Here is a 27,630-nt window from a genome sequence, read left to right on the forward strand (position 1 = left end):
CCATGCAAAACTGTACATGCTTTTCAGCTTCAAAAACTCAGAGTAAAGCTTGTGACATCTGGTAGCTGCATTTCAAATGGCACTTATTACAACTGATATGACGATATGGCCTGGAACAAAGTTTTGTGCTTTTTTCCCTTCAATGCAGCTTGGCAATTCCTTTGGCAAGTTCAAAGTATAATAAGCAATAGAAAACTGAGGTAGACTGAGATATGAATGCACTTAATGCTGTCAGGGCAGTCAACAGTATTGGCCTTTGTGACACAGTGCTCACACCCCTGTGTCCTGCTCCTCCTCGTCCTCCTGCTGGGGCAGGAGCCGGTACAGTTCATGGCCCACAGGCAGAAAAATGGGGCCCACCCTGGGCCCCTCCTGCTCCTCCGTACGGCCCTGATGAGGGAAGTCCAGCTGTTCCACTGAGCCACACTTGGTGTACAGCTCCCTCTGCATGTCAGGACTGTCTCTCTCCTCTGAGTTAAGGCTGCGGATTTTGCGGCTTTGCCACAGAGCGCGGATGTAGGCGATGGGCACAGGCAGACTGGCAAGCACTATAAGCATGACGATCATACCGAGGGCCCAGCCGGGGTACTCCAGAGTCTTCTCAGAGGCCTGTTCCAAAACAAACTGTGTTATAAAAGATCTCTACACACAAAAGTAGTCATATCTTACAGTGTGTTGATTCCAGGACGTGTATGTGGGCCCTTTGAACACCATACGTAGGAAACTGGCAGCCAGAAGACCCCCCATGGCCAGAACACAGACGTATTTCCACAGGTACTTGTAGACCACTGGAGGGCGCCACTTCAGCATCACTTCAATATCATCCATGAAGCTGGAAAGGTATAGTAGTGTGACAATATGTTCCATGTTACAGAATTATCAAACGAATAGACTTCTTACCGATCTGCACCATAAACCCAGGACACGCTGATGGCCTCAAAGATGACCACAATGATTAACGGGAGGGTGGCAGAGTAGTCGTCAAACATGGTGACAAAGTAGTTGCCAGATCGCTGTGTAAACAACAGTCCTATCAAGAAGCCCAAAGCACAACTGGACACTGAAAAACAAATAAAAAGGGCACAACATGGCCTCATGAAATCACCTGAGCAAACTGGAGGTTAGACTGACATACAATACGTAATAAAAATAGTACTCATGCCGTCATGACTTGGCAGAAGACAGAGCAGGGCTGACTGACTGGAAAATAACTAACTGCAATTTTTATTACAAGCATTAAGATTGTTAGAAGATTTTTAATTTTTTCCCCCTGGCAAGACACAGTTCAGATGTGAGACAAACAAATTATATATTATGTTATATTAGTATATAAATAAAATATAGATTTCACTAATAACAATTGTAATACAGATTAATGCACAGTAACACAAACATATTTTATGTGATAAATGTTGCTTATCTGGACTTTTTTTGTTCATGAACCCACCCATTGTCAACTGTCCAATCAGAAATCCTACGGCGCACCATGCTTTTGGGTGCCAGATCCTATGACTAAAACTAGTAGGTAGTGCTATGTAGTAGCAGGTTAAAGTGCATATGACTGATTTTCATATTTTTCTATTTATTATGAGTTCTCTGGGGTAAGTATTTCTCATAGTTTTACATCAGTGAAGTGGTAATCTCACAAAACACTTTACTTTCATGCGCTCTAAAACGGTAGAGAAAAAGGAGCAGGACAAACTTCAAAGAGAAAATGTCCAAATGTTTTCCCTGATCATTATTTGGAAGTGATTGGATTCACAAACACACATGATTTTGAATATTGTCTACACTTTTGGACGCCTTTATGAGACAGTCATGTGACCTTAGTTCATATGTGCTGAGAGAGAAGATGTTGAACTTTCTGACAGTTTTTGTTTCATGTGGATAGGTTCCGCCATTACTGAGATATTAGCATTTTGACAGTTACCATAGTTACCACAATAGAATTTCAAGCTGCACAACCTCAATCTTACATTATAGCCTTTTTAGAATATTGTGAGACCATGGGAACACAACCCACTGGTACAATAAGGTTGAATGGCAATCGTTATGGATGTCTTTGTATGTCACTTCCTGTGCTCAAGGATCATTATAATAAACATCACAAAAATGTTAGTCCAGGAAAAATCTACCTCTTTTGGAGAATCTTTGGAAAATTCTGATGTTTGTCTAATTTGCCACATGCACTTTAGGCAGTCCAGTTTGTTTTTACGGCACCATTTTAAAGGTGCATTCTACTTACCCTACTTAGCATTTGACCAAAGCCTGAAGCATCAACATCTAAGCTAAAGCAAGAAGCATTAGCGAGCGTCATTTCTTCACCAGGCCTGGAGCTCGTACCTGTTAGCAGCGTGCGGTGGCGTCCCAGCAGGCTGAAGTTGTCCATGAGCGGGGTGAGGATGCCCTGCATGGTCCCGAACATAGTGCTCATGCCCAGGTTGAGGAGCATGAGGAAGAACAGGGTGGACCAGAAGGGGCTGCCTGGGAATAGAGCCATCACCTCTGTGAAGGCAATGAACGCCAAGCCGGTCCCTTCCACGCCCTGCACTCACAAAAATGAGAACAGAAAAAGTATTGAGAAGTTAAAAATCAATATCATAAACAGTCCATGCAACAGTAAAGGTTTGGGTTAATGTGTTTGCTGGTGCCTATATTAGAATAATGATTAACCTGTTGGCCATGTTCTGGGGCTAACAGGAGAAACTGAAACTTAACTTGCTGTGACATTGAGCATTATTCGTGCAGTAAGATATTACTGCGTGGCCGTCGAAGTGCTTCTAAGGTGTTATGAAGCCTTACAATATAGTTCCCTTTTTATCCGCCAACCGGTGGAGGCAAAATTGTCTGACTTCTTAAGAAAACGTCCCAGGTGTGTGAAAGCAAAAGGGAAAAGCACATTATGGACTGGGATGGGGTTTAAAGTAAGTTAATGTATGTAAGTAAGTAAGTAACATTTTCTGATCTCAGCAACTAATGGCAGGGTTCATCGGTGTTTCTCAATTGCCTTCCTCCATAGTGCACTTTGTTGACTTCCTTTGGAGTGGGCTCCTCCAAAGCAGAGCCAGGTGTCGCATTTGAGCATATTTGGATCGACCTCCGGAGCGTGCGGCTGCGTCATGCCACATGATCAAATCATATGATAAAATATCAAACTATACTTAGGACAAAACAACTGTTTCTTGAATAAAAGAGGCCATAAAGCTGTTTATAAACTCGCTTTGGTTGGATTTCTAACTAACTTGGAATGTATTAGGTTCAGGTTATCGCTAAGTGTCCACAATTGCAGACTTACGTTAACCATAACCTAATTTTTCAATAAATATAGGCCTATCTATCAGGCCTTTCATTAAGATTAACTTAAAATAAACGAAATTTTTATAGCTTGACTTGCTTACAACACTTCTCTCTTAATGTTTGCACAAATGTACCAGGTGCATCCACTGCAAAAGAGCCAAATGGAGGAGTAGAGCTACGAGGCTGCGATGGGTCCAGGAGAACTGGAACACCACTTGGCGGCGCTGTGATGACGTGAATCATCACGAGGATCCTCAACACTGAGAAACAGCCAATGAGATGAGCTTTCCTGTGCACAGGGAATGAGGAGGGGCTTTCATGCCCAATCAGGAGTGGACATGGAGGGAACTAGATCGTTCACTTTTGAATGTGTCCTCCTCACTTTGCAAACCAGGAGTAGCTTTCAAGTCCGATCAGGAGGGAAGGGGAGGTACTTTTGACTTTAATCTTTCTCTCTTCCCTGATTTTGCAGTATTACAGACTATCACTTTAAATCATTGGGATGGAAAACAATAAACACCGTCGCTGGAATAAAGAGGCAATTGTAAATTCGGAAACGTGCCACTGGGACAGTTAACCGGGATGACGGGTCTTTTTGCCATTTCACACACTTATATACTAAATATGCAGAAACCTGAACTATGTGACTCAAAACACAGTCCCGTGTGTGTTATGGTGGGAATGCAATATTATAACACGTTTAAAAGACCCTTGAGCACATACGATAAAACACATATCCTGTCTTCAGTTGTTTGTTTAACTTTCCTGGTCCTCCTTTGCTTCAGCTTGATGCAATGCTCTGTGGACACCTACTGTATCCAGTAATGTGTTTTCAAACTCCTGTCTCTGGAGACTTTCCATTGCTTTCACAGTCCTGTTTTTAAACATTTTTCCATGTGTAGAATAATATTGTGTTAAAGTAATATGAACTCGCGATGGTGTCAGCCGTTAATTATATTGCATAAGATTAACGTAGACTATATTGTCCGAGGGGCCCTTCTACTCCTCCGCTTGATGTGTTTCCCTCGCGAGGAGAGCCCAGCTGGAGGGTTAGTTTACTGTGCATGTTTTTGCTCGATGGAGAGATCTCACCCGCACACACAGAGAGAACATGCAAACTCCACAAAGTTTATGCATGGTTTGGAAATTTAACTGCGAGGTACCTTTCCCACCATGTGCATGTGAAATCAACGACAGAAGCTTGGAGAAAAGTCAAAAATGTCTAAGGAGTGAACAGGGATGGCATGTTAGCGGAGTGGTCTTGAATGGTCAAAAGAAGTCACTGAAAACTGTAGCCTGGGAATACCCAGACTACTGTGTGCACTCAAATCATTGACCATGGCCGAAACTTTTGCATGGATTTGGGAACCAATCACAGAACGAGGAGGGACGGCAAGACGATGACGCGCTATTCGACATAAGGAAGCTTGTAGTTTATTTACGGATAAAATATATTTTTAAAGTTTATTTACAGATCCAGCAGCGACTCCATATTTTAATCAAGCTTTAGACCATGTTCTAAATAGTTTAGCTCAAAAGTTTACAGCAGGTACATCATACGTCATCTCATACGATGATACGATTGGCTGTGGCTACTTGCAGGTCATGATACACATCCGTAGTGCCCAATTAACGGCTATGGACGATCTTAAACCACACCTCTCCTACGAGAAAATGAATTGGTGGTCCCCAGACTAAATATAACTTGTGATATTTTGTCTGGCGATAGCCAGGCTACCTTAAAGGTGCATTATGCAACTTTTTATGTGAAAAATAAAGGTAATTTTTGTGTGTATTTGATCTTGTAGTGACCCAGCATCCTGGAGCTGGATCACTGCAAGGTCAAATAGGCACAAATATGAACTTTTTTTTCTTGCACAAAAAGTTCCATAATGCACCTTTAAGGCAAAAGCTTAATCATCAAGAAAAGCGTCTTAGTGGCCTATTGAAGCGCAAATGACCAAAAAGGTTGACCAAGCAAGTCAACAATATCACTACTTTGGTAATAACATCAGATAACAGTATGTCATGCTCCATGGGCCCTACCTTGTTCATCTCCGCCTCCAAGCTGCAGTCAGTGATATTGGGGCCCACCATGCTGCTGTAGTGACTGTACCACTCTCTGTAATCCGCGATAGCCACGGAGCTGGGGTCCGTAATGTTGAACCAGGGCCACCAGTGCTGCGTTGATCCCTGTGACGCCATTACGTTGAGCAGGCCGAGATTACTGAAGATTCATTAAAAACGTGAGTTCAGAAAGTATTTATAAGCCTCTTTTTTCCCCAATATCATTATGTGGAGGGATTTAAGAAATTGCAACTTAAAACAATTGCAATTCATTTAAATCCCTCTGCACTCATTGTTCTCGCCGTGAATATTCTTACTTTGCCACACAGCTTTGCGCGATCGTCTTGGCACGGAATCCCAGAACGACGAAAACCACCAGCGAAGCCAGGACTGAGGTCATGAAGTTGATGCCGGACACCATGATGGCGTCCCTGTGACAGTTGTTGTTGACGGGGTTGTAGGAGGAATAAGCTATAACCGAACCGTAACCAAGACCCAGCGCAAAGAACACTTGGGTAGCAGCCTGGCGCCACACCTGCACGTTCCCCCAGATCTCCAGCTGAAAGGAACCACACAGACATTTCAGCAGCATATCAAAATGATCAAATTGGTGCATATTTGATCACACAATTTTAGAAGGAAATGTTCCGATTCATGCACATGATGAAGTACATGTATGTGCGGTGCATTTCTGAAGCATTATCTATCGAGGGGGCTAGTTGTTAGTGTTACTGTGGGATTAGAACTCTGCTTTGCTCCTTGAAAGTTGTAAAATGTGCTTATAAACTTATCCATGTTATAAATGCTTTGGGGGAATTAGGATTGAGTTTGGTCCGCAGCTGAACTTCTCTGCATTCTCTCAGAAAACTGCCACAGGCTCCTTAAAGATGCACTTTTTATGTAAAAAAAAAAAATATATTAATGCTTATTTGACCTTTCAGTGACCCAGTGGATGCTGGTTAGTGCTAGATCGTCTGCTCCGGAGGGATAGTCTGCTGTGAAAACGTGAGATATCATGACACAAATTAAGGTTAGGGCCAGGGAAATGGTTAACCTCTTAACTCCCGCCTGAACCGAGAGGATCTTTTTCCTCACGTCATCAGATTTTTTTTCCAACATTTTTTTGTTGGGTGTTCAACTGATTTTTGTAATTTTTTATCACATTTTTGTAATTTTTTCGTCAATTTTTAATCAATTTTTTGTCACTTTTTTGGTCACATTTTTGTAATTTTTTTTTTGTCACAAATTGTCACATTTTTGACATTTTTTCATCAATTTTTCGTCAATTTTTAATCAATTTTTAATCAATTTTTAATCATTTTTTGTCACATTTTTGGTCCATTTTTTATCAATTTTTTGTCATTTTTTTGTGACATTTTTGCCACTTTTTCATACATTGTTCGTCACTTTTTTGTCAATGTTTTCTCACTTTTTTGTCACATTTCCATCATTGTTTTATTGCTATTTTCACAGCTTTTTTCCAGAAGCTTTTGGAGCTTTAAAGCCAAACTGGAGAAAATGTGCTCGGTTCAGGTGGGAGTTAAGGGGTCAAATTTACGGATTAGGGTTCGGATTAGGATTATTTGCATTTTTAGACAACCAACTCATAGATCTATACAAACTCACAGCAGACCGTCCCTCCGGAGCATACGATCTAGCACTAACCGTGGATGCTTGGGTGGCTAGCATAGCGCCTTTACTTACCATCTCGCTCCAGGATTAATTGTTTTTTTTAGGCTTTCACTGCTGATTGAACTGTATCCATGGTTACATATACATTCTATTGTGAAAACCTACCAGAAATCCTAAAAAAACTGAAATAAAATGTATTCTGAAGCATCATAGGACGGAAAGCATCACCAGGACGGAAAGGAAAGGCGTTAAGCTAGCCACCCGTACAGCCACCGGGTCACTGAAAGGTGAAATACGCGCTAATATTAACTTAAAAAGTTGTGCACCCTTAAATTACTATTGATGTTTACCCTACTTTTTATAGCTTTAAACTGTACAAAAAAAAAGTCAGCTCTAATTTCCATACACACACGTCAACAGTTAGTATGTTAGTATGATCAGTTGAAGGCATTGGCGCTCTTGAGGAGACGTGCAATCTGACTACTCAGTGAAACCAAACACATCCCCATGACAACAGATCATTGAACACGGATACAGACGGTCTCTCTGGGAACGGCCACAAATAATCACGCTCGAAGCTGCCAACTACTACTACTCTATGACTACTTAAATAAATGCTGAATTATGGAGATATTCTCTACTAAATAAAGATACAGAGGTATGCAGAGGAGCAAAGTGGTTCACTGGTCCATAAATACATAAACAGCAGACAAGGCTAACCATAATCCTGACGTTAGCTTCATGCTACATGCTAATGGGTAGCTTGAAGTGCCGCTTTTTCCACTTCTATTGGAAAAATGCTTCCTTTTCTTCTGTAATATTCATAAGGACCCAGTTTTATTTCATTTGTGTGTGCTAAATATGCTTTTAGTCCACCAGAAAATGTCTAAAAGGAGTGAAAAAGTTTGGCTCCTCCTTGGCTAGGCCACACCGCTAGAACTCTTTAATCTCTTAATTCCCGCCTGAACTGAGCACATTTTCTCCAGTTTGACATTACTCAAATCTTAAAGCTTCTTTAAAAAAAGTGTCAAAATACAGACGAAAATGCACTGGAAAAGCGACAATAACAAAATAAAACAGCAACGAAAAAAAGACAAAAGGCATCAAAAAAGAGACAAAATATGCCAACAATGCACCCAGAATGTGAGGAAAAAGCAACAAAAAAATGTCAAATACACATACATAAAAGAAAACATGAAACACAACACAAACGTTTAAAAAATGTGACAAAAACGCAGTGACAACGCAACAAAAATGTTATGTAGGTTTAGCTTTCAAATGAGTCGTTGCACTGGCCTATGAGCTCCAGTCGAGAAGCTCTTAGATTTGGGTAAAGCCAAAATGGAGAAAATGTGCTCAGTTAAAGGGATATTTCAGAATTCTTGACATAGGGCCTCATTCGCCTAGTTATCCAGAATGTTGCTGATTTCTGGAGATATTTTTTTGTTGTAATTCATGCAGCTCTTATATTTGAAGAGTTTCGTGGCGCTAGGCTAATGCAAGGCTAGCGCATTTCTATGGTATCAGCTAGCCTGCATTAAAAACAGTCTGACACACTCCTATACTCCACTTATAACACCATACTAACCATATAAATGTCTGTGTCGATAGAATATTTTTTTGGAATATAGTAACTGACCTGCATCACATGAATGATCGCATTTTGAGGGACTATTTTCTAGCAGATCACTCCGCCGCTGCGTAGCTTATACAACCACGAAGCTGATGCTGCTCAAATATAATGTCTTTTAAATGCAAAATGGTTAAAATTACTCTATCGACACAGACATTTATATGGTTAGTCTGGCGTTATAAGTGATTTGCCTCAGGTGCACTGTGGAGCGGGTCACACTGTTTTTAATGCAGGCTAGCTGATACCATAGAAATGTGCTAGCCTTGCACTAGCCTAGCGCCACGAAACTCTTCAAATATAAGAACTGCATGAATTACAAAAAAAATATTTCCAGAAATCAGCAACACTCTGGATAACTAGGAAATGAGGCCCTATGACAAAAATCCTGAAATATCCCTTTAAGGCGGGGAGTAAGAGGTTAAAGTTAAAGTAGGGCTGGGTGATAATAACACTTATTTTTATTATGATTATGTGTACTCTTGTTTAACTTTATATTGCCTGTATGTAAATTGTGCTTCTTGTGAGAGTTCTCCTCAATAAGTAAGATTAGTTTTGTTAATAATGTTCTAACTGAATATGCATTTGCCACACGGTCCCTTACTTTTGGATAAAACATGTAGGTGACCCCCTCTATGGCGCCATCCAGCATGAGCCCTCTGATGAGGAAGATAAACAGCACCACATAGGGGAACACAGAGGAAAAGTACATCACCTACAACACAGGGAGAAACTTTAGAAAACTTTAATACGCAAATGTGACGAAAACAAAACTAAAACATACCTTTGCAGAAGACTTAATTCCCTTGATCATGGCCAAAGAGACGAGAGCCCAAGCAGCGAGCAAACAGCCCGTCATGATGGGGTTAAACTCTCCTGATTCGTCGATGGAGTTTGTGATGTTCAGGGCTTTCCGGAACCAGAAGTATGACGTGGGTGAACTTTGGGCACATTCTTTAACTGTTGGCACAAAAATAACACCGTGGTGAGGTGGGTTTTGATCTCGAAGCTGCTGTGAAAATAAGAAACTATAGACATTTTACCTGTTGTGTTGGTGTGCACATCGATGGGACACTGGTGCCACGGCAAGGGATACTGGAAGGAATTGCCCAGGTAGTACAGGCTCCAGGCGATGATGACGTTGTAATAGAGAGCCACATAAAAACAGACCTAAAATAAGGATTTTGATTTGTTAGTCCTCATTGATAACTAGTTTAAACATTGTTTACTCGTACATTAGAAATGGTTTAGTCCTGGTGGCACTCCAAAAGTCAAATATTTTCTTTGGTACTACTTGGTGTTAAGATTTTGGGAACCACTTCTCTAAACAACGCAGTTCCAGAACCATAAAGCAGAATGATGGACTATTTGTTTGAGCAAAAGCATATTTTCATCCTTTATTTGTTTTCAGGGATGATAACTTTCTATAGGGCTGTCTCAGAACTTGATATCTGCTCCAGTTTTCAGTTTCAACATGTTTTTGTCCTTCCATATTGGTCATTTTGTTCAAACACACACAGTCTCGACCTCAGATTTTTGATTTGTTGCTTTTTCATGGTCAATGCTGATATAGCTTTTCAGAATCCAGATAGATGTGTGTCTGAGTCTTGGTCATTTTGCTACTTGTGGATGATTCTACCACTCCTTGGCAGGCATAAGGACGGAAATGCTATGGATATATTTCATTCCCCAAAAATAGTAGTATGAGTTCTGAATAATGTGTCATAGTAGCTCCAATATTATTTATAATTTATGACGTATGGATTTGAAAAGTGGTTTTATATTGGAGCACGTCTTGTCCCTGGGTCCAGTTTTGGACCTTCAACCCACCATAACATTGAAGTCAATGTGATTGTTCAAAATATTTTTACAAATGGGGCAACATTTTTAAATTTAAAGGGATATTTCAGGATTTTTAACCCTAACCCTTCATTTCCTTGTTATCCTAGTTAGAGTGTTGTTGATTTCTAGAGATATTATTATTATTTTTCTTTAAATTCATGCAGTCCTTATATTTGAAGACTTTAGTGGTGCTAGGCTAGTGCTAGGCTAGTGCATGTCTATGGTAACTAGTAGCCTGCATTAAAAACCTCTTCAAAATCATGGGGTCGTCCTCCAAACGTTGCCATATTTGTGAATTCCACATGTAGTAATGCCGGCCGCAGGTAAACAAACTACTGTAGATCCGGTAACCGAGCAGATCACTCCGCCTCTGCGTAGCTACAACCAGGAAGCTGATGCTGCTCAAATATAAGTTCCTTTAAATGCAAAATGGTTATAATTCAAGAATTATTCAGTCAACACAGACATTTATATCAGTGGCCTGGTGTTATAAGTCATTTGTAGTATTAAACTCTTCAAACATAAGGACTGCATGAATTTAAAAAAATCTCCAGAAATCAACAACACTCTGGATAACTAGGAAATGAGGCCCTATGTCGAAAAATCCTGAAATATCCCTTTAAGAAAAAAACGCTTTGTCATTTGCAAAAGACTCAGTCACTATGTATAATGTTTAATGTGAACGTGGATTTTTGCATGCTAGAAGAAATGTCATGTTTTGCAAAAGGTTTAATGTGTTTGCACCTTTAATGACAAACACATTAATGGTGCATTATGGAACTCTTTATGCAGGAAAAAAAATCACAGTGGCCTCTACAACGCTCCAGGATCAATCGTTTGGTAGGTTTTCTTGTGAGAGGGTCCGTCAGCAGAGAAAACCTTTCATACAATTGATCCTGGAGCGTCCTAGAGACCGCTGCGGTGGAAAGTAAAGGCGCCATGCTGACCACTCACACAGCCACTTGGCCACTGCAAGGTCAAATACACACAAATATCAACTTTTGTTTGCTTAAAAAGTGACATAATGCACCTTTAAGAAAAATGCCTTGAATTGGCTCGCATCACTTTGAATACGGTTACACAGGATTCAATATAAACATCCTTTTGGGGGAGATTTTTCATTTCCACAACACAATGCCATAATTCCATGATTCCGTGATCACAAAAAAATTCGGCATAATTTAAAATGAATATTAATACATATACAGTACAGTGTGAAGCTTTTAGAATGTTTTGGGAACATTGAAAAAGGGTTCTGTTTGTAGAGTGTGATGGAAAATACGGCAAAAATAATATCGTATAATATACTGAAGGTAGGAAACAGGCTAAAATTGTCCATAGTGGGAGATTCACCCTTAAGGCATTTGAGTGGGTGGGAGTTTTGGGGCCTGGCATGTTTCCATGGGGGGCTTCATGGGAAAAAAAAAGGTTGATAACTTTGTCCTGATAGTGTCTCTACAACAAGCCTCTAAGAATACATGCAACCACATCCACTGCCAGTGTTACGGACGAGCTCAGTTAGTTTCTTTTGGGGGCACTGAAGCTACACAGACTTGCGCTGAAGTGTTCGGACTGGTCCTCATGCCTGAAAAAGCGCCGAGAATTGGTGCAAACAAAAACCTCGGCTCAAATTGATGCGTATCTCTTTTTATGATCTCCAAAGTAGAAGCTTACTGAAACTAGCCAACTCCGCATGGGGAATAATATCCTTTACGGAAAAACACAGAGCTTCTGACCGAGGTATGGGGCGTCCAAGTACTGCTAGTGCTGGCTGTACGGAGAAACTGTTATGTAACCCGCTGCCCGCTCACACAGCCGGCTTGAATGTCATCATCACCCCTTCTCCTATGTATACACACAGGGGAGCTTCCAACACTCACTCACCCCCCCTCCAAGTCGCCTAACTGCAGCTGTGCAGCTTTGGATCATATTAAACTTTTGGCCTCCCTCCGCAACACTCTAGTAACGGTGATATACGGCCTGGAAGGACAAAAAGGCCGACCGATGTATTTCACTGGTTTCCTTAGAAAAATAAATCCCTCGCCGTGCTCCTACAGATGTGCATATGCGGCCCAGCCACGCGCAAAGTAAACAGAGACGCAAGAACTCCTTACCGCTAGGGCTGAGTGAGTTTCCTAAAAACATGGCAGTCTTTTTGGGGCGGCGATCGAGATTAGGTTTGCAATTTACATATTTATAAAGAGCACATTTTAAACACGTCAAGGAGCGTAAACATTTGAGAGAAGACTGAAATGTGAACTGCAAAAGTAATAAAAGAACCACACACACTTGTAGAGGTCTAAACTACAGGGTGAGCAGCTTTAGCACATACAGTGAGTTTTCTGATGGACTATTTAGCACACACAAATAAAGTCAAAAGCGGATCCATATGGATGTTTTCACACAATAGTCCAGTAGAAGTGAAAACCGGCACTAGAAGCTCGGGTTGTTGAACGACTTTGCTCTTCTCCACATCTTTATATCTTTATTTAGTATCAATTATATTCATCATTCAGGATTTGTTAAAGTAGTTTTAGAGCATGTTTTTGCCTCTGGTAACGTCGAACATGGTAATTTATGGCCAATTCCAGAGTCTGTATCTATGGTCACGCTTTCCCAGCAAGTGAAAGTCTATCTATGGTGCAGACCTTTCCATCCGAGAACCTTTCTGTTCCCGGACAGAACCTTTCTGTGTGGAGTTTACATGTTCTCCCTGTGTCTGCGCAGGTTTCCTCCGGGTACTCTGGTTTCCCCTACCATCTGTCTTTATCAGACCATATTTTAACTGGAATATGAACATACATATGAACCACAAAAACACTGCACTAGGCTCTCTTTTATACATTATTTAAACATCTTTACATGTTATGTATACATCATTAATAAACATTTTTTTCTACAACCATTATTTATAATGCTGACTTCATTGATCGAAATTAAAACCTGGGCTTGGGAAAACGTATATAAAAGTCGAATTTTCATAATGAATGAAAATCACAATAGTCTCTCATTAGTTTACTTTAGTTCTTAAGTGGAATGTACATTGATTACTATGCTAATATCATATCTAGAGTTTTATTACAGACCTGTGGCCAGTTGGCCTGCCAAGTGTTACCATGGTGCTTACTAGAGTATTTGACCTCGGAGAAGGTAACATGTAAAACATACTGTCTCCGTGGGGCTCTATTATGCACAGTATAAAAGCTGCTAAACCTCTACCTTTACCTGCGATTCTTGTGTTTGTTTAGCAGATTGTGTTTCAGTCTCTCTCCAATGTAAATGCTCCCCCAGACATTATGTGCAGCAAATTTAATCTCAATTTTACGTACAATAGTCAGAAACATTGTGAATACATATTCATTCCACAGGCCAACGTACTATGCAGCTGGAGTAGCCGATCCCGGCCAGCTTTGGAGAGATGTGCTTCCACACGCCGATGCTGCCCTGGCGAATGCTCTGTCCGGCCGCCAGCTCCATGAAAAACAGAGGTACTCCCACAATCACCAAAAGGAAAACATACAGCAGCATGAAGGCGCCTGTGAGAGCGGGGCAAACATGTAGGAGGATTAGGTCATTTGCTTTACAAACACATCGCTGTTCTATTTTAATCTTGTTTGTTTAAGTAGAGCCAAATACTATACACATTCTTTGCAGTAGTTACTTATAAATACATGTATGTACAGTATCTCATAATAGGGCTACAATATTTTCATTTACCAAATTCAGATTGTTAGAAATTCTACCAACAACACAACAAGAAGTCCAAATGGGACTTTCCATTTAGTCTGCATCTCTCATACTGTCTAATATCTTTGTACAAATGCATACTGACTTGGTTGGGATATTTGTATTTTGAATTTATTATCCTAGCAGGGTTGCCAGGTATCAATAGCCAAAAACTCCCCCCCAAAAACAAACAAACAAACAAACAAACAAACAAAAAACAAAAAAACAAAAAGTAAAAATAAAAAACAAATCCAATGTACTTCAGTGCACACTCCTCCCATGAAGGACCCACTGCCTTCTCTCTCCCCTCACAGAAAGAGCAGCTCTGACTAGACAGACTCAGAGTTTAAATTTGATCATTCAACTACTGAATTAACAATTGTTAATAACATAATTTATGTTATTAACAACATATTTTACGTGGAAAAAGGCACAGCCAGTACACATGGAAACACTCAAATAGCCGGGCAACAGGTTCTGTGCACCACAGACATCACAGAAATACCTTCAATTCCTCCTTGAAATTGTATTTAGTTACTGAATACTTGCCATAAAATGCGTATCTCAATACTTTGAATACTTTTAGAATACTTTCACATTGATTGTCATTATATTCATGTATTTATACATGAAAATGGTATGGAAAGGCAACTTTATTTATACTGCTCATTTCATACACAAGGCAACTCAATGCGCCTTGAATTTGAGTTAGCATTGAGCTCAGCGGACACTTATTCACTAATTTGCATCTAAAGTAAAATCTCAAAATGTCTGTACATTCATGAATGATTTCTACCGAGGCTTTGACCTAAATGTGGTCGATGTTGACAACAGCTGTAAACATCTGGACCGTTTATAATTTGCGATGTTTGGTAGCTAATGCTAACGGCTATAGGGACTAGCTGACTTGCTAACTGTCCAAATACGTTACGATTACGTTACGCCGCTTCTCCTGTTTATGCTGTGCACGGTATGTTTTTGGCTAACTTCCTGTTGGCTAGAGTAAGGTAAAGACTATTTCTTGTTCACATTTTAAAGTGAATAAAAATAAAATAAGGTTAAAAAACTTAAATAAACACTGTCTTTCACTACAATTAGTTAGATGGTGGTGTTATTTTACCATTTGTTAGCATTAGATTAACCTTAGCCTTTAGCTTCAAGGCTAAAACACTAACAGGTATAAACACAGAAGTCTCCCCCAGTGATGCATTTACATCGTTTTGAAATGTATTTTTTATTTTAGCAAGACACGGCGGCTAACTCTCTATAGGAATAAAACACAGACCGGAAACAGCTGTCACTCGGACGTTAGCATCATGGTACAATGCAACATTTCGTGCTGAAAGCCTATTATGGCGGAATACCACAGACCTGGCAACCCTGCTTCGTAGGGTTCGTAGGGATCCATATACTGGAGGGTTAGCATTTTTGGTGTTAAATGATGACGTGGGAAACTAAAAAGGAAAAACCAAGACAAAAGGAGAACATGCATACTCCATAAAGAAATACACCTCACAGTCCCTAGATCCTGGGAACTTCTTGCTGTGAGGCGAGAGAGCTATCACACTGTGGACACTGTGTTTTTGCCTCTTGACAGCACCCACCTCCTCCGTTCTGGTGGCACAGGTAGGGGAACCTCCAGACGTTGCCCAGCCCCACGCTGAAGCCCACTTGAGCCAGCACATACTGGATCTTGGAATCCCAGGCTGGGCGGTCGGCGGAGGTGACCTCAGCTCCATCTGCCTCCTCCTCATCCTCCGCGGCGGTGAGCTGCGACTGAGACTGGCTCTGCCCCATCCACGCCCGCTCCTCGCCGTTCAGAGAGGGCTTCTCCATCTGCACATGAGATGATAGTGCCAGTTACAAGTGAGTGGCATGCTTAATGATTTAGAATTCAAAAGATGGTATTATGGGATAACATTGGTTTCTTTCTTTAGGTAAACGGTTAAGATTTTTTTTGGTTAAAAAAGAAGAAGAAACTATCTGGTCAATTGAGGATGGTTGCAATGACCCAAAAACCTACCAGATTATTTTTATGGCTCAAAGTCCTATATACTGGCCAACATCACACACACTTTTAAGCATCTTTCAGTCAAGGCATTGAACCTTAGTTTAAACCTGTCAAGAGAAGACATTGAGCTCTGAGACCATTTTTGTTTCGTGTGGATTGCTCCTGTAATGACAGAGATATTACCGTCATAAAATTCTTACCTGACCAGCGCCTTGATTTTAAACTATACGTTCTGTCGAATGTCCTGATGTCACTTGAACGCAACATATTGAAGGTTCCCGATTTTTGCAGTGAAAAGAAATTCATCCCTTACTTTCCAACACATTTCTAGCATCCCAATTCTTCACACTGATGCCTAATGAGCACATGGGCTGCAAGGTTTATCGATATCAAAGCGCAATCGAGGTTTTGACTACTGCAATAATCTAACCCCAAGAGGCTGAAGGGTTCTTTTTCTTCTGTTTCTGGTATTTGGGTGATCGGTGTCACCAATCAGAAATGTGGAGCCTCTGATCTCAGGTTCAGCTGCAACAGATAAAGGTTCGTCTGTTTCCTTGAAGCAGATCCTCTACGTGATTCCATCCCGGAATTCTCAGGTATAGGGTCTAAAAGGGTTTATGATGAGTTTCTAGACAACCGTGAAACACACACTGCGACTGATTTGGTTCGTACCAAAATGGCACTTGCTCAGTGGCACCAAACGGGGTTCAGCGCTGACCTCACTGTATCGCCTGACAACGGAAAAGTGTAGCTGTGGCCAGTGGCGTCTGATCTAGGGGAGGTCATTGGCGACTGGCTGCACTCATGGTTCAGCAGGTGACTTTCGAAACACATACGTAGATACACAAGGCAAGGCAGCGGTATGAGAGTTGGTAAAAATATGCACGGACACAAACAGCAACCAGGGCAAATAGGCAGGTCGGGGGGCGAGGGAGGGGCACGGGAAAGTGTAGGGATCACATTGGTTCACGCAGTGGGTGGTGCTGAGGTGTATGGGGGGGTTATAGTTGGTAACAAGGCTGAAGAAAGGCTATTTCAACATCGCAGCTCTCCGTCTAGCCGGAGGGAGTGATGTCTAGCAAGATTTTAGAATATAAACAAGTGGATTCATTATGTCCATACAAAACCATACACAGAGGAAAACACATTTTACAGGAATTGTCCCATCTAAACAAGTCCACAGGCAGATTCTTCTCATTCGTGTCTCTGAATGTTCCTTACTTCCCTTCTGTCCCTTTTCTACCATGCTACAAACGCCCACATCGCTTTTCTTTCACATCGGTCAGCCGAGGTCCATCTCTTGGGAGGATTAGAAAACCAAACAACCGCACAGTTTAGTTCTGAGTGAAAAAAAGAAAAGAAAACCATATGTGCTAGAAAATAACTTTAGCTAAATATGCTAAAAACAGTTCTGACGACTGAAATTTTGACAGCAGTACAGGGGTGATAAATGATAGTGACATGTTTTGTAAGTAACAGGGATGTTGTTGTGTGGAGCCATAGCGCCTCAGTCCTACTCTGACCACAGGAACAAAGAGGGCCTCTATCACAGTATCTGAACAGGCTCAAACTTTACATGTCACTGACATGTTTGAAAAGGGCTCTGTGTCTTTGGCAGTCTGCCAGTGTGGCACTTTCAAGATTTTAACTTATATCCTTTTGTAGTATACACACACGTATATGTATACTTATACACGTATGGCTGTATAATACAAGAGCTTGTCAGGACCCAGCTGCTGACGCTGGTCATGTGTGGAACATGACACTATCTGTGTCACTGTACAATCAATCCTCTTCTTTTTGGAGACAGATAGACCAGCAGGAGTGTAACAGGGCATTCAACAGTCGTAAATCAGACCAGGATGGTTGCACAACATATCGCAACAAATGTTGTATCGCGATATTGAATTATGCAATGTCCGTATCACAAGAAATCAACAACAGCACTAAAGCCTTTTTTAAAACTTTGCCAAAAACAAACAATGCATTAAACCTACAAATGTGTGGAAGTTCAGTTTTAGTTAAACATGTCCTCATTTAGGTCAATTTTAGTTTTTTGTCTCCTTTTTACACAATTTGCTGAAAAATGAGTTAGTTATGATTTGTGTTCGATAAGAATGGAGCATATCGTGTAGAAATGGTTTAGTGAAATATCGCAATAATATCATTATCGCGATATTGCACAGCCGTATCGCATATAACAAGTTACTTCAACATCGTTCAGCGATGGCTGCCCAGGGCTGCTGGAGAAATCACAGAATAAAGACTGAAGCACATCTGCCCTCAGTGGTTTCGAAATCTGTGTGTGAGATGTACAACCTGGATAGATAACATAAATGTATCCGAGGGGAAATTAGCCAAGTCTCCTGCAGGTATACACATGCATTCACACATGTCAGTGTAGCCTCACACAGACACCACTGTTGCATAATCCTGACTCTGAGGAGCTATGTTCAGCACCTTCTCATTCTTATACAGGAAACTGATTACACATAAACTATCTTGATCACACCAAGTTACTACTATAGGTAACATGACACTCACAGCTCCAGACCACAATAGAAAGTGCTAAACACACATGGTCAGTTTTGCATTTTTACTGCTGACCTCCACGTGCTTTGCGTATTCATCTGTTGACTTTAACAACATATCTGATCAAACATGGGAGAGAGCCATCTGCAGAGCGGAGATAACCATGACAAAGGCTGTATGAAAACTTATTGTTGCTCTGACATAGCACCACTCATGCAAAGGTGACTCAGTGGCGAAGCTCAGTCTGGTATAATAAGAGCATACAAGCGCAGTGTTGTGGACATACCACGCTGACAGGGCTCTCACAGCGGAGTAGAGTTTCCAGAAGTCCTGGCTTTCGCTCTTCTCTGTGCTCGCCACGTTGAGTCCCGTTAACAGAAGAAGAACAAAACTTTCCCCTCTTTTTTATTCTTCTCTCGGCGTTAACAACTTAGCAAATCCTCTTTAGAATAAGTTACGTCCAAATCACGCCTGGTTATTGAGGGTGAAACAAAGCGCGTCGCTGACCAGGAGCTGCAGGAGCTTGTGGACAGTTAGAAGCAGAAGCCAATGAGCGCCGCGAGGGGCTGACCTGGCTCCCCTTAAAGGGCGTGTGGGGCTGCTTGTGTGAACACACTGTACTCCTCTGCGCGACGCCCGTCACTCTGCGCGTTTCCAAAAAAACAGAAAACAAAAACGTGCTCAAACGTGCTTCGGTGCCAAAACGCATTGGAAACACGGGTGTAAACAAACAGAGGCGACTCCGCTCAAGAGCTGCTACAGCCTATAGGCCTGTTTTTTTTTTGGGGGGGGGGACGGACATATAACTTGGCCATATCATGCGCGTAAAAATAACACCACAAGAGACCGGAAGGATTTATGGATGTCCTTGTTGGCACTGGGATCGTAGACTTTGGTGTTATTTGTTGTCTCCATCTGTTGATTCCAAAGCAAACAGATGAGCCTGATGTGTATTTGTCGTGAACAGTGTGTGTGATGATGACGCGCTACTAAGTCCTTGGCCTCTTCAGGATTAAACGGACTCTTGATAATAACAAGTCAAGTGCCTGTTTTAGCCTGTTCGTTTGGGTTAACTGAGCATTATTTGTTGTGCTAACGCGTGCGTCTTGAGTGGAAGCAAGAAAAAAAGACAGATTGAGCTGGTTTAAGTGCGACTCGCCCGTATAACCAGCGGAGGGCGCTGTTTATCTGTCTGCAAAAAACACACCTTTCCCTTTTGCGCGCGTTTGCTTCTTCGTTTTCTAAATCAGAGGTGTTTACGCAAGTTGGAGGAAAAAGCTTTCGCCCCGAAAATGATTCAAGTAGAAAAAAAAGTGTGTAGGCCTAAGTGTTGGCCTTTGCCCTTAAAGCCACACCGAATAACATTTCTCCCAACATATATGCATATATGTGATTACAGATACTTTTATTGCTGAAAAATATCTCTCTTCAGCGGGTTCATTTTGACAACATATTTCTTTGACGAAAATTTTGTTTTAATCAAGATTTAGGCACCGTAAAATAATTATCTTCAATTTTAGTCCAGTTTCATTTTTTTTAATGTGCATGTAAATAGTTGACTTAATCGAATATAGTTCAACTTTATAATATTTATTAAATTTACCATATTTATTAATCGCTGTCCCCTGCTTCATGGAGCTTCTCCCTCATGAACAAAGCTCAGTGTTGTTCCTTTGGCAGAGGATTGAAATGTGAGTCTCTTTGAAACTGTCACTGGAAGATTTTAGTCTCTTTTCATTGTCATTAATTTTTGTCAACAAAATTATTTGGAGATTTTAGTCTCCGTTGTAATCTCATAAACTACTATTGACTTATTTTTAGTCAAATTTTAGTCAGCAAAAATATCACTTTTAGTCTAAAATTAACACTGCTCTTCAGACCTGACTCTAACTTTACTGAGTGGGTGTCTGGTACGGTCATCTTTGCTCTCGGGTGTAATGCAATTGTACACTGTCCTGATAAACAAACAAACAAACAAACAAACAAACAAACAAACAAACAAACAAACAAACAAACAAACAAACAAACAAACAAACAAACAAACAGAAAAAGTAAAAAAACAACATTGTTTTGTTTTAGTGGCAACAGTATAATCAAAATATTACACTGTGTGGCTTTATTCTGAAATTAGTACCTCAAATTCTAGGGAATACAACCTATTTAAAGAGGGGGTATTCTGCTTTTTTCAATCCCATTGCACCAGTCTATATCACGCTACAATGATGACCAAACCTTCTGTTGGTCTGTAAATGCAGTAAATTAAAATAACTGCCTTGTATAAAATGGCTCTCCCAAAATGGCTGTAGTGAATGTCTTGAAATAGGCCTCTGTCTCTTTAAGAACCTCTGAGCCTTTCCGACACGCCCCCTCCACACACTGTCTGTGGCATCAGTGGGGAGGGGGTTCTGCTGAGGAGCAGTGGTTGGTTACTGGGCTGGTGACGAAAGCTCGGAGGCATCTCCAGGAGGTGGGGGCGTTCCTAGGAGGACTCAGGCGAACCTATCCCTAAAATGGCCGCCATCAGAGTTTTTACAGATTACTCAAAAATACGTGAATGTGCCAAGGCAACACTTCAGGCATGTTTTTAATGAGGGAATGACATAATAACATGATGCAAAGATTGAAAAAGTCGATTTTGCATAATAACCCCCCTTTAAAAATAAACAATATTGATGATCTAGAGAAAAAATATGTTAGCTTTTGAACCTGGCAACCCAACGCTCATGGGGCTCATTCTGATTTTTGAATGGATTATCAGCTTGAGAACCAAAACTAAAATTGTGAACATAAACTAACATCATGACAAAAATTACTAATTTTCAAATTTTCAAAACATTTCAGAGTGTGGTCCTGTTTTAGTATGTTTAATATCAAAATACAATATTTTCTCACTGAGTCGTGTTAATTCAAGTGATAAGACTGACTATCAACTTCGTAGCAGTAAAATTATAACTGCAGCTTTCACACCATCGAATGCATTGTACAACTAAGTACGTAAAATAAATCTTTCAGTGCATGCGTGGGGCTGTACACTTTGAGCACAGGCACATTACTTTACTGCAAAGGCATGTGATCGCTGTCAGAGGAAACAGCAGGAGAAGCTCCAAGCTCCTGTTCAGACTTTTATCATTTAAAACAGCCCAAAACAAACTCAGTAATCCGGGAGCAAGTCTGGTGCTTTCTAGCAGGTCCTTTAAAGATATGCTATATGTTAGAAGTTCTGTTTAACCGAAAAACATTTGGAATTAAAACACCTTTTTATCAACAGACTTAGCCTCGAAATGAACTCAACCCAAGTTGTCACTATGTGACTTATAGGGGTAAACCTTTTGACACAGAAGGACGACCCTGACAGTAAGAAGATTTTGACTACAAAGATCTTTCCTCCCGTCAAAATAGCCTTGTAGTCAAAATCTGACGACGAACAAAACCAATTCTTTGGAAACAGCAGATTTCTCATATTACTTTTAAATGTTTTGACTGCCCTCAGTTACTCAGTAATATTTACACCACATACTTTTATTTATACTTTAACTTTTGACACAAATTTTTTAGCTTAAAGGTACACTGCGTAACATTTTGGACCATAGCCTACTGTTGCCATCAGTACAAAACATGCTCCTAATAATGCTATTTCTGTAGTGGGTAATCAAAGAATGGATTTGGATGAGAACCTAACCGTTTTAAATAAACAATTTGGAGAAAAATCTTAACTTTCTCTAATTATTCAAAAACTACTTTAACAAACGCTGATATATCGATGTAGTTTTCTACTAAATAAAGATGCAAAGACATGGAGAGGAGCAAAGTGGTTCAACAGCCCATAAATACATAAATAACGGAGAATGCTAACTTGATGCTTCATGTTAGCATCGGGCTAATGCAAACGGTTAGCAAGCGCGAGCTACAACTGCCGTTTTTTCACTTCTACTGAACAATCTGCTGTGAGAAAACATGACTTTATTCATGTGTGATAAATAAGTTCATATTTCACCAGAAAATGGCTAAAAAGAGAAGAAATAAAAGAAAAAGAAAAAATATGTTTTCCAAAAGATTCTATTTTCCCCCCTGGCAAAGCCACGCCCCCTTCTATGACGAGATCCCGTCTGTATAGATCCACTCTCGGTAAAGTTACAGTCATGTCTTAGGAGAGCTGAGGCGCTCACAGCAAAAGCACATGTGAGGTATTTTTCAATGATGAAAATAACCATAATAAAATAAATGCTTGTGTTTCAAATGTATTTATTGGGTAAAATTCTACGCGGTGTGGCTTTAACTTTTTGGAGCTACAGGATTTGAGAAAAAATTTATTACAATGTCAAATAATTGCTATGATGATATTATTCTGATATTTAAAACTATTTCAACACCATATGTGCCATTAAATTAAACAAATATGATAAGCCTTTTCTAATATATATAGTAGCCTATCAAACTGTGTCGAAACAACTTGAAGACTTGAAAATACTAAATCCAGACCAAAACAAGGCTAAAAGAAGAAAAGAAAGAATCAATGATTTTTGTGGCTTCTTGCGATCACCGAATATTGCAATAATCATAAAAAAAACTTTAGATTTAGTACATTTAGCACATACTTTTTTCCTGTATATGGTTAGGGTTTTTGTGCTAAATGGAATTTGTTTCACTAAATACATTTTTTATATTGCTTTATTTTGGTAACATCTATAGTGTGTAAGTGCTGTACCAGAATATATGCACAAATTAATATTATGCTACAACCAGTCTCCCCCTAATTGTGGACACACGGGCACCAGGATGGAAGACATTATAAACCCTTCGGTAAACAATGACCCGATTGAGCCAAACCGATATAATTTTAGAATTCAGCACATGAACATTGTCCTAAATCAGCTAACAAAACCCAGACACCAAATTTGTTGTAAACCAGTGTAAATTGCCCATATATTGTGCCGGCCTTATCCCTCAGTAGCGCTTTAAGATGCCCGCAGAAGAATTGGTACGGGGAGGGATTACTAGTATCAGATAAGTAAAAGGGGCAGGCGACGTACCAGCACCAGGACTCGTTTTTCAGGTTGTTGCAAATCTCGGTAGGAGGTAGGCTGGCCTCTTGCGCACACACAGCTCAGTGCGTGCAGGATTGGGCAAAAGGCTGGTTTCTATGCGCAGGGTTTGAACACAGATAAAGAGGTACAGTGATGTATGGATCTTATGTTTGCTTCTTGCTCATGTGCTTTACTTGTGTTTGTATAGGTTTATATAAAGATGAAGTGTATGTGTCACATGTTTGCCTTATGATGGACCAAATATTTGTTTGTATTTGCATGTCTTGGGGTTTTAGCAGAATAAGTTAGAAAGGAGTGTCAAAGCAAAGAAGATCTATGCAAAGTTGACACTCATTTTGCTTCCGTTGCCGTGGTGTTTCTATGCTGTGACATCACCTGCATACGCTGCATAGAATGTGCAATAGGGGAAACTAAACATCCTAATGGGCTCTTCTTATAGGAAACCTGGAGTTCAGACTTCAACAAACATTATTCTGAATGCATGAGGTTCTTGAATAGGTTGCGTTCATGTGACACTTCAGAGCCTATTGTTTAAAATGAATGTGTAAGGATTCTATGGCGGTAACTATGGTGAATGTCAAAATGGAGATATTTTTGTCCTGGTTCATGGCTCATATCTCATTACTGGGACAATCCACATGAAGCAAAAAATGTCACAAAGTTGTCACGATGTCTTCGCTGTCTGAAAATATAAACCAAATTCAAATTACTTTCTCATGATGGTGGTCCAAAGAGTGGTGACAAGTTTGTGAATCCAATCACTGTCAAATTTTTCACATTTGTCAATTTTCTTTTTGAAGATTTCTTTCAAAAAACATGCATAGACTTGTATGACATCATCAAATTCTAGAATGTGAACGCAATCTATCAGAACAGTATAGACATGCTTTCAGAGGTTGCAACAAAATCAGATTGTCGTGTTTTTCTGGGCTGAAAAGACAGTTTCCAACTCCCCAAATGTTTTTATTTTTTTCTATCTTAACTTTGACTTTTTTTGTTTTAGCACATTTGTTATTCACAGCAGCCCACATGATGCAAAAAGTGAACACATGTTTATCTGCAATGAGCGTTTCAGGGAAAACACTCTGAACAGTGATTAGTGTTTTGCTGCAGCATCTGATCTGTATATGCGCGACAAAATCCATGTTTTACTTAAAAGTAAAGGCTCGTTCATACTTCACAAGACGCAAGAAGCTGAGCTGCAGAACAAAATGAAGTCACTTTTGCCTTGTCGCCATGGAAACGTTTTGTAACTGACAATAGTTTCAAGGCAAAATTGACTTCATTTAGTTCTGCAGCTCAGGGTGCAAGAACAAGAACTTCTTTAGTCCATGGGCCAAACCCCAAAATCTGGCAAATCGGTACCGAAAAGGTGGCAAAGGCTATCGTTGATTTTTAAGTAGGTCCATGTCTGAGGTTTATATTTTTGTATGATAGCCTTTTCAGAGTTACAGCTTTATCATAGTTTTCAGCTGTTGAAGTGAACCAACGCCATGTCAAAAAAGTCGCCTTTGACACTGGTCCATATTTTGGTTGAGGCCATTTCCAGCCCATTAGATACTGATTTACACCATTGTGTTTGGTATCATTGTAAAGAAGACATTTTCATGTTTCATTTGAGCCCAAATGTACTACACTGTGACTATTACCGTGGTAACCATAGCTCCTCAAACACAAACCTGAGGACATTTTTTCACCATTTTCATAAAAACAGTTTTACTATGTTTAACGCTGTTTCTTCAAAGAACATCACAGAGACAAATGTTTGATACTGGGAAACTCTCTAGACTCTGAGGATTCAGGAAATGTATAAAATGTCAGTACTTTCTCAACTTAAAGCCTCACAGTGAGCCACGAAGTAAAAGAATGTCCACTTCACATGAGCCTCTCCCATTGAAATAAGCCTATATCTGCCATTCTAAGGTTGGAACAGCTGGTGAGACTTTCTGTCCAGGACAGGCCAATGCAACTTGAAATTACATTTATAAAAATTACAATTAATCTGTATTATATAACCTGATACTAAATTGTAAAAACAAAAAAACAAAAAAAACATATTATGTAGCCTATACACTGTTTATGCACTCACTCAATCACTTTCACTCATTCACTACTGAAACCACATAATTCTACATTGGTAATTGGCAAATAAATAAAGTTTCTAGCGATATAACATTGCAGACACCATTGTCTTTTGCTTCCAGAGAGTTGTGCAGTCGAATAGCCCTCGGGACAAAGGCAAAAGGGGGTTAACTATTGCTAGATTTTGAGCCAAAAGCTAGGTTAGAAGTACCAAGGTGTTCTACCGTACTAGAAGTGGATTCTACAGAAAATTGACTCAGGGGACATGAAACAAAAAGAAGAACATGCAAACTCTATACAGAAAGGTCCCACATGGCCTGGGATATCCAACCCAGGAATGTCTTGCTGTGAGGTGACAGCTAGACATTCAGTCACTCTTGAATCCCCTTGTACAAAAAACAAATTGTAAGTTTAGCTACAGCTTAAACACAGCCACAGTTCTGTGTCCTGCATAACTCCTGCAGCTGAGGGAGATCTGGGAGAGCTGTCTCCCAGAGACACAAACTGTAGTTGGTTAGACAGTTGGTTATGCAAGAACCAAGCTTTTCCTGCAACAGTTGACAATGGCGACCTGTGGCCAATAGCAATGTTATGTTTTCTTCCAACCAGACTCTGCGACTGTGAAGGGGCAAGGGAGAAGTGGGGGTGAATTTCGGCTGAGTACAGACTGGAACCACAGCAGGACCGGCTTTACATCTTTTTCTCTCAGACACGGACAGTGGTTAGCTCAAGTTTTTTGTTTGATCTGATAGAGCTTATAGAAGCCCATAACTCTAAAGGAAGAACATGAGGCAGCACGATGTAAGCTAGAAAAATAATGTGGGTCTTCTCTTGTTTGGAGCAGCGCTGTCCTTGCGCCAGGTGGAAGATCTGGCCCAAAAATTATTGAATGCGCAGGAGAGATTGCATGCCCTCAGTGGTTAGTCTTAGTGCTTAGCGTTGTCTTGCCTCTCAGTATGAAGCTCAATGTAGGTGTTTTTGTGTGGAGTTTACATCCTCTGTCTGTGTGGACAGATTTTCTTTGGATGCTTTGGTTTCTTCCATTAACATGAAAGATGCTGGTATTGAGATAAAATGTGCACAAGAGGCAACAAGAGCTTTCAGAGGTGGTGCCTGCTGAGCTCCCAAGAGACAGTTTTCTAGTTGCATTTGACTGAGCTCGATATAACTATTGTCAGCCCGAGGTGATGCTGAGCCCTGCAGAGGTGGCTCAGCGAGGGGAGGGTTCTCTTGTAAACGCGGAACATCCATGATGCAGCGTGCAATCTTTAATAAACATGAAAGAAATAAAACTGTCCCTCCGCTGCTGCAGCCGCTCGCTACAGATCCAAGCTGAGCGAGCGGGACAGAGAGGCAGCAGCCTCACGTTGGACACTGTTCGAATGCGCAAAGTTACGAAATTTACAGGGTTTAATTGATCAGAAACTATCATATCGGCTGTAGAGGGGTCAGAGTTATGCAGCAGTTGCAAGAAAACTGTAGCGTATTGGAACATTTGCGCTACAGCTGCAGGATTCTTGGAGCGGCTGAATTGAAAAAAAAAAAACGTTGCTATGCGCCCTGTAAAATGCGCTTCTTTCTTTTGGACTGAGCTGTGGCTACACAAGGAGCATCATCAGGAGGTAAACACTGACACAGAATGGAAATGTCTCCTTAAAACTCAGATCAGACCTGGTGTTGTGGCACTTGAGGCATGAGTGGTTTATTTGTGGAAAACTGTTGTTGTTTTGGTGGTAGGGGTGTGTTTGTTTGTTTGTTTGTTTGTT

General features: G+C 40.5%; 2 protein-coding genes across 2 annotated transcripts in view; one reads left to right on the forward strand and one right to left on the reverse strand.

The window, feature by feature from the left end:
• On the reverse strand, positions 1-19,287 carry slc6a16a (solute carrier family 6 member 16a). The gene is made up of 12 exons (XM_079563954.1): positions 19,024-19,287; positions 15,799-16,030; positions 13,847-14,004; positions 9,670-9,796; positions 9,411-9,586; positions 9,231-9,341; positions 5,682-5,923; positions 5,344-5,524; positions 2,344-2,545; positions 901-1,060; positions 670-832; positions 1-609 (listed from the first exon to the last, which is right to left on the reverse strand). The coding sequence occupies exons 2-12, from the start codon at positions 16,028-16,030 to the stop codon at positions 271-273; spliced, it is 2,091 nt and encodes a 696-aa protein (XP_079420080.1). The 5' UTR covers positions 19,024-19,287; the 3' UTR covers positions 1-270.
• eps8l1a (EPS8 signaling adaptor L1a) overlaps positions 15,939-27,630 on the forward strand; it is a 23,387-nt gene continuing 11,695 nt past the window's right edge. Inside the window, exon 1 of the mRNA XM_079563955.1 lies at positions 15,939-16,060. The gene's annotated coding sequence lies outside the window, so the exon portion shown is untranslated. The remainder of the gene's footprint in view (positions 16,061-27,630) is intronic.

The sequence above is a fragment of the Gobius niger genome, assembly GCF_951799975.1.
Source record: "Gobius niger genome assembly, chromosome: 10".
Taxonomy (NCBI): domain Eukaryota; kingdom Metazoa; phylum Chordata; class Actinopteri; order Gobiiformes; family Gobiidae; genus Gobius; species Gobius niger.